General features: G+C 47.7%; 1 protein-coding gene across 1 annotated transcript in view; it reads left to right on the top strand.

Annotated features, from left to right (window-relative positions):
• The first annotated feature begins 7,111 nt into the window (after window positions 1-7,111).
• Rsph1 (radial spoke head 1 homolog (Chlamydomonas)) overlaps window positions 7,112-7,201 on the top strand; it is a 20,784-nt gene continuing 20,694 nt past the window's right edge. Inside the window, exon 1 of the mRNA XM_013027350.1 lies at window positions 7,112-7,194. Coding sequence (XP_012882804.1) covers window positions 7,141-7,194 — 54 coding nt within the window. The 5' untranslated portion in view covers window positions 7,112-7,140. The remainder of the gene's footprint in view (window positions 7,195-7,201) is intronic.

The following is a 7,201-nucleotide window of genomic DNA, read 5'->3' as shown; positions in this document are numbered from 1 at the left end:
ACGGTTTTTCACATATCAAGAAAACCAAGTAATCAAAGGAACACATAGGTAAATCACATTCTAAATTAAATAGGCTTTCTAATTAAAAGTGTACACTTTTAACATTTCCATTCTTGTTCAAGGAGAAACTCTTCCAGTATGTCTGCACCCACCCCAATGCTATAATAGCACACCATAGTTTGCTGCATCACCTGGGTGTGGTTGGCGGCTCCGGTGCCACTGGAAGCAGATGCTTGGTTCTCTTTACAGCACAGGACTTACAGGGCCCCGATGGTACAACACAATCCTGGAAAACCTAACGTCACCAGCCCCATGGTAACACCTCCTCAGTTTCCTCCTCAGAATGCTAGAGACACAAGATCCTGTCAGCCCTCCTGACAGCGTTTTTGGTCCACAGCTGCTTAGAGGTTTGTCCTGGTAGCTGGCTGTTACAGATGGGCCTAGGGGAAGAGAAAGTGCACTCAAATAAGCAGGTGAGGGGAGCTTCCGGAAGAGGAGAGCAGCGCCAACCAGGGCTGGGAAACACTTTTGGTGGTCATCTAAGGTATATGAACCAATGAAGAGCTGAGAAAATACCCTGGAAATACTGTTTCCTTAAAACACATATAGAATATAATTTCCCTAATCTTCTTCAAACTTCTATTAAACATCTCCACGAATTCTTTCATACTGAGTCAAAATAATCTTAGTATGTTTTGAATGTGAAATACTATCCCGTCTTTTAAAACGCTGGTGATAGCCGGGCGCCGGTGGCTCATGTATGTAATCCTAGCTACTGAGGACCACGGTTCAAAGTCAGCCTGAGAAGGAAAGGCTGTGAGACTCTTATCTCCAATAAACCACTAGAAAACCGGTAGAGCGCTTACCTGGAGCTGCAGAGTACAGAGACAGCTCCAAGCCCAGAGTTCAAGCCCCACAACTGACAAAAAGCCAACCAACCAGATAAACAAAAACAAAAAACATGTGGTGACGACATATTGACACACATAAATGGAATCCATTTCTCCCAATTGGTAAAAATGTACTTAGAAACCCTGGAAGGATTCATGCCAAAGTGCCAGTATGTAGTGATTAGTTTGGGGGTGAGGTTACTGGTCATTTTTATTGTCCTTTTTCCCCATTTTAATCAGTGGTGGGACTTGAACTCAGGGGCTGGGTGCTGTCCCTGAGCTTTTTCACTCAAGACTAGCACTCCACCACTTTGAGCCACAGCTCTACTTCTGGTTTGTGAGTGATTAATTGGAGATAAGAGTTTCATGGACTTACCTGCCTGGGCTCGCTTTTGTCCCGACCCGCAGGACGTCTACGAGGGCAGTGAACCTAAGCTAGAAGGAATGAAGGGACAAGAGACACGAAGAATGACAGCAAGACAAGGGTTCTGATCAAGCTGCCCAAGCTGCTGCTGCATTTTATTTTTCACACAGCTGTATTTATATGCTTGGAATAAGGAAGTAGCTGTAGGATGTTTGCTTAGGGCAAGGTGAAAAGGTGGTCGGTCTTTAGCAGCTGCAGGGTGTTTACTTAGGGCGTGGTGAAAAGGTGGGATTCTGTAAACTCAGCCTCAAGATGTTCCAGTGAGATAGTTAAGCCTATTATGTTGAGAGACTCAACAGGCTTTGAACTGTGATCCTTAGATCTCAGCCTTCTGAGTAGCTAGGATTACAGGAGTGAGCCACCAGCACCTAGCATCTTTACCATCTTCTATACTTCTGCACTCCCAGTTTCCTGAGCACATTCAGAGGTATTTAGTACACCGAATGTCTGCTGTTCGCCCGGTTCTGTGGGACGTGTGGTGCAGAGCTGGAGGGCCCAGGGAAGCTGGCCTTGCAGGTGGTGTGACAGACAGGCACATAAGCCAACGGGTGGAGAGGGGCGGGAGCAGCGCTCTGGGGGCTTACACCCTGGGAGGGCACTGCAGGGAACTCTTCTCTGGTAGAGAAAATGAGCAGTGGCATGGCGGGCAGAGGGAGCACAAGTGTTCTTGTTTAAGGTGAGCTGTGGAAAACTGACCTACATAATTCCCAGTAGGTAACTACAGATGAAGAATCGGTGTTGCAGAGAATGCTGATCACAAAAGTCAAGGAACTACATGCAAACGTCACTATGAGATGCTCGGTTACCCACCCGGGTAGCAAAGGAGAAAAGTGGCTAGAGCTAGCTCTGGGACAGGGGGCCTCACGCTTCCGTGTCCGTGGGAGGGGGGAGGGCACGCCCCTAGCACGCCCCATTTGGTAAGAGTAGACAGTCCTACAGTTCCTCCTCCTGGCCCAGGGGTCCCCCATTCTATAGGCTTGAATTCCAGAGAGCTAACCTTGAGCCATGGACAAAGCTAACCAGGGCAGGGGCTTGACGTAATTTCACTTGGCCACACATCTGTTCGGGGAAGTGCATTCACAGCTGTCCACCGCATCACCCCGCCACCTATCTGGTGTATCGAACATGTGTTCCTTTGTCTGCAGCAAGTAAAATGAGCTTAAAACTTGAGCTAAATACACATTAAGTTTCTATAGAAGCACATTAAGTTTCCATGGAAACTCTTATTCGTATCCCCCCCTTATCTAGTTTGAACCTTATGATCTTCCTAAAAGTTGGGCAGAGTGGTCCTTATTCTGGGAGACTACGGCCAGCTCACTCAGCTTGCCACTCCTCCCTGCCCTTCTCAAGGAACATGTTGTATTCCTAGGCCATGGAAAGGTATGGCTCCATGTATTAAATGATTTCTCAACACCATTGCTGGCAAGAGTCAGGTTGTCTGATACCAGTACCAAAGTAGGAAAGTAGGTGTGTGTGTGTGTGTGTGTCTGTGTGTGCGTGTGAGTACATGTATCTGGTTATTTTTTTCTTGTTGGTTGCCAATTCTAGTAGAGAAACTATTCTCAAACAGCGAAATTCCTTGCACTTAAAGAAGCCACACATCTAAATTCTAGAAATTTCAATCTATCGCTTTTCTGTACATTCGTGTGGATATGTTGAGTATAAAAAGTAATCTCTTCATGGGGCTGGGAAGGTGGCTCAGTGGTAGAGTGCTTGCCTCGCATGCCTGAGGCCCTGGGTTCGAGGCCTCAGCACCACATAAGCAAAAAAGAAAGAAGCCAGAAGTGGCACTGTGGCTCAAGTGGTAGAGCGCTAGCCTTGAGCTGAAGAGCTGAGGGACAGCGTCCAGGCCCAGAGTTCAGGCCCCACGACCGGATCCAAAAACAAACAAACAAACAAAAAAAGTAATCTCTTCATATACCAACTTTGGATGGTCAGAATTCTCTGGCTCCAGCATCTTAGGGAGGCTGAGCCTCTACATGGAAGAAACATGGTTGAAAACAATGAAGAGAAACTGGCATTTTCTCTTCATCAAACTCCCTAAATGTCATACAATTCCCCAAGTCCCGTGATACACAAACATCCTGAGGCTGCCTAGAACGGGAACAGTCAGCTGGAGGTGAGGTGCGGTGACAGAGCACTTGCCTAGAATGTGTGTTTGTGAGGACCTAGGTCCAACCCCTCCAACCTGCACTCAAATAATGTGACAACAGTGTCATTACTGGAATTTAGTGAGTACTTTACACAGTGTACAAGGCACTGCTACACTCCTTATAAGCCTCGCGTTTTATTGCTCACACATGTGCTAGAGAGTGGTTACACAATTGTACAGTGCTAAGCTGACTTCAGAGAGGCTCTTCTAATCATGGGTCTGGCCTCTACCTACTAAATGCCAATGTGGAGATTGAGCCCAGGCTTCCGGGCATGCTGGGCAGGTGAGTTTTTTTAAAGGAAATTTTCCATTTCAACTCTATGCAAGTTCCTCTCTCCATGCATATGGTTACACAGAAGTAGCTGGAAGGGCTTCATGTTTGCTACTCAGGCACTCTACCACTCCAGCCGCACCCCCGGCAAGGTATGTTGGTAGCTATGTAAATGGTAAAGTTTATAAGCGCACAATGATGTTTAATCGCCTCGTAGGCGATTGACAGGAACCTGAATCCGTCTTGCTGGAAGTTGCTGCCCATTCTACAATCCACAGGCACACACGTCTTTCTGACCCCATCTCAGATTTCTAACCTTTATAATACCTTTGGACATTGTTACAATAATAAGATATGCTCAATTGTAACAAATGTGGAAACTTCCAACAATACTGAAAAAACAATCATCTGCTATCCCTAATTTCCCACTGTGTCCCAGGAAAGCTGTTAAATTTGGGTGTTTACAATCTTTTTTATCTTGTAGCTAAAATACAATTTTTAGGGTCTTACATGTGTGGAGCTGCTCGTATCTTATTAGGCAAGCAGTGTATTTGGATCTGAGGATTTGATTAAAATAAGTCCTCCTTACAGCAGAGCAGGAGAGAGAAAGGACTTGGAGTGTACGAATGCTTGGAGGGTTATGCATTGTTTTCCATGGGTTTAGCACCTGTGATGCTGTCAGCAAGATCAAAGCCTGTGTTTACCCAGACTTATACCCTAGTCCTGCAGCTTAGGACTGTAACCACAGTGGGTCTTTGTGAGCGGGAACTTTCTATGCTGATAGGAGATTCCTTTTAATATGTGCTCCTTGTTAATATTGTAGCTATAACAATAACTTACAGTATGTGAAGAAAATATCATCTTTGATCCTCTCAGCAGCCCTTTGAGACTTGAAGAGTTTATTATTCTGAGTTTAGAAAAGCAAAACTGAGGCTGGAAGGCAGGTGAGTTGCTTGACATCACCAAAGTGAAAACGCACTGGGAATCCAGACTTGGAGCTTGGGCTTTCTGGCCGTCTGAAAGCAGTGTTTTCACCAAACAGTGGCTGTTTAGATCAGTTGGTTATTTTTACTTTTAGGTTAAATACATTGACATGATTGTGTTATTGTTGCAGGAGTAGGGAATGTCCAGTGCATGAGCTGTGTAAGGCCTGTAAAGTCACTTGGTGCCTGACAGGAGACACATATGCTTCCTGAATAACTTCCAATTCACTGCCCACAGCCATATGCCTTTACTGATAATCTTGTATGGCCTGTGAATGATGCTATAAATATCCCAATGGGCCTTGACAGAATAAATGTTCTCTACCTTTGGAAGCAACCAAGAATGTGCCATGTCATATTTAGATTTGAGCTAAAACATAGTATATATTTGCAAAAATAGATGAGAGGCTGACTATGCAAATGGGCAACGGCCAGACCATGTGTCACAACAAAGCCGTTACACCCACCTGCAGCAGTCCGGCAAGGCATCCAAGGAAACCATATCCATATCATCTAGCCTGCTCTCGGAGACAGGGTCACTGGAAACCAGCTGACTCAGAAATCCAGGAAGCACAGCCAGTCATGTTGGTGAACATCTGTAATCCCAGCTTTCACAAGGCTAAGGCTAGCCTGGGCCACCAAAAACAAAAATTCAGGAATAATCCTTGCAACAACCAAAATGACTGCCACTTGAGTAATGCACGTTTCCTCATTTTTGGCCCCATTTTCAACTTAGGACCGACCAGAGCTAAGTATGTACTTTAGACAATCATATGAGGCCTTGCTTCCTAGTTAGCTGACCCGCAGCATCTCCAGGTCAACAGCCCCCAATCTGGGCATACCTGAAGTCATTTCTTCTTTTTGTAGCAAGCTCTCTTACTCTTCTGCAAAAGACCAAAGACAACCAACCAGATGCCTACCACAGGAAGCCAGAACTTGGTACCTATGAGGAAGACGGGTTAAGGCACTATGGGGTTAACAGACAGTGATTGCGTCCAATTGAAAGGATCAATGGAAGCCACATGCTGGAGGTGTCAAATATTTAGAATGAAGCACTGAAAAATAGTGGGCTTCTCATAGTATACAGTAATTAAACTCACTGCGGAAAACACTGTAGATGTTCCTAAAAAATTCAAACTAGAAATGTCACACAACCTAGCGGTCCTACCTGTGGGCGTATTTCCAGAGGAATAAGAACTCTGCCAAGGAGATGTCTGCCCACCCATCTCATTGCAGGACTGTTTACAGTGGATGAAGGCTGGGGATGAAGCCCCCCTCTTCTAGACCCTGCTCCCCTCTTCCTCTTCAAGGGCCCCTCATCATGAATATAGAGCTTTTTTTAAAAATGTTTTTTTATTGTGAAAATACTGTACAGAGGGGTTACAATTACACGGGCAAGATAATGAGTACATTTCTTATCAAGCATTGTAGCCTCCTCCTTTGTTTACCCTTCCCATCCCTTCCCAGCCTCCCCCCGACCCCCAAGCTTTTTTTTTTGAGAAGCAGCAATTTATCATCCAATCTCCGAGGAATGAGTGATCTATCTTCCTTCCTTCCTTCTATCCCTCCCTCCCTCTCTTCCTTCCTTGCATGCGTATATATTCTTGGTGGTCTTGGAGTTTGAACTCAGGCACTGGGTCCTGCTAGGTTGGTGCTGACCACCAAGCCACAGCTCCCGCCCCAGAGGGCCGCGGTGGGCGGGGTGGGGCCAGCAGCCCAGCAGTAGAGTACTATAAGCAAATGCACCAGTAAGCTGTGGGCTTGCTGAGAGGGGCGGGCCTTCAGCCAAGGACGAGGGGGAGGTGGGGACTCGATCCCAGGTCGGGAGGGCTCAAACCCTCACCCACGTAAAGTGCGCGTGGCCGGTTCCTCCAGCTGAGACAGAGTACAAACACCAGAACCATCCACACGTCGGGTCAGAGGGCTGGGCAGCATCCCCGGGAGGCAGGACAGAATGTGGGGTGCGCCTTCTGCTTGCGCCCTTCCTCTTAGGGTCCAGTTCAGGCAGCAGCCTGAGTTGGTCCAGGAGCCAAGGGCAAAATAACCACAGACCCGGGGCACCCAGAGGTACCAATTCCTCCAGGCTCCGCCCCTCCCTAGTCCTGGATGGTGATTGGTCGAGGTGCGCTCTACGTTGCTGGGACCGTATCTCAGGGATGTCCCTGGTTCGTCTCCGCACTCCATGCCCCGCCTCTAAACACGCCCCCTCCATCTTCCTGGACGGCTATTGGTTCAGGCGCCCTTCCCGTTGCTAGGGGAGTTCCCGAGGGTTGCCACGGGCGCCTCCCGGTGCCTTTCGACCCGCCCCTTCCCTCCACCTTTCCGGTCGCTGTCTCCATGGCGACCGCAGACGCGCCGGTGTAGGTGGCGGTACCCGCTGGTTAGGACGCCGCGGCCGGGATCCGGGCCGAGGGGAGACCATGTCGGACCTGGGCTCCGAAGAGTTGGAGGAGGAGGGAGAGAATGATCTCGGGGTGAGGG

The sequence above is a fragment of the Dipodomys ordii genome, unplaced genomic scaffold (assembly GCF_000151885.1).
Source record: "Dipodomys ordii isolate 6190 unplaced genomic scaffold, Dord_2.0 Scaffold103, whole genome shotgun sequence".
NCBI classification, from domain to species: domain Eukaryota; kingdom Metazoa; phylum Chordata; class Mammalia; order Rodentia; family Heteromyidae; genus Dipodomys; species Dipodomys ordii.
The sequence above is the reverse complement of the archived record's forward strand: the minus strand, read 5'-3'. Positions and strand labels throughout refer to the sequence as shown.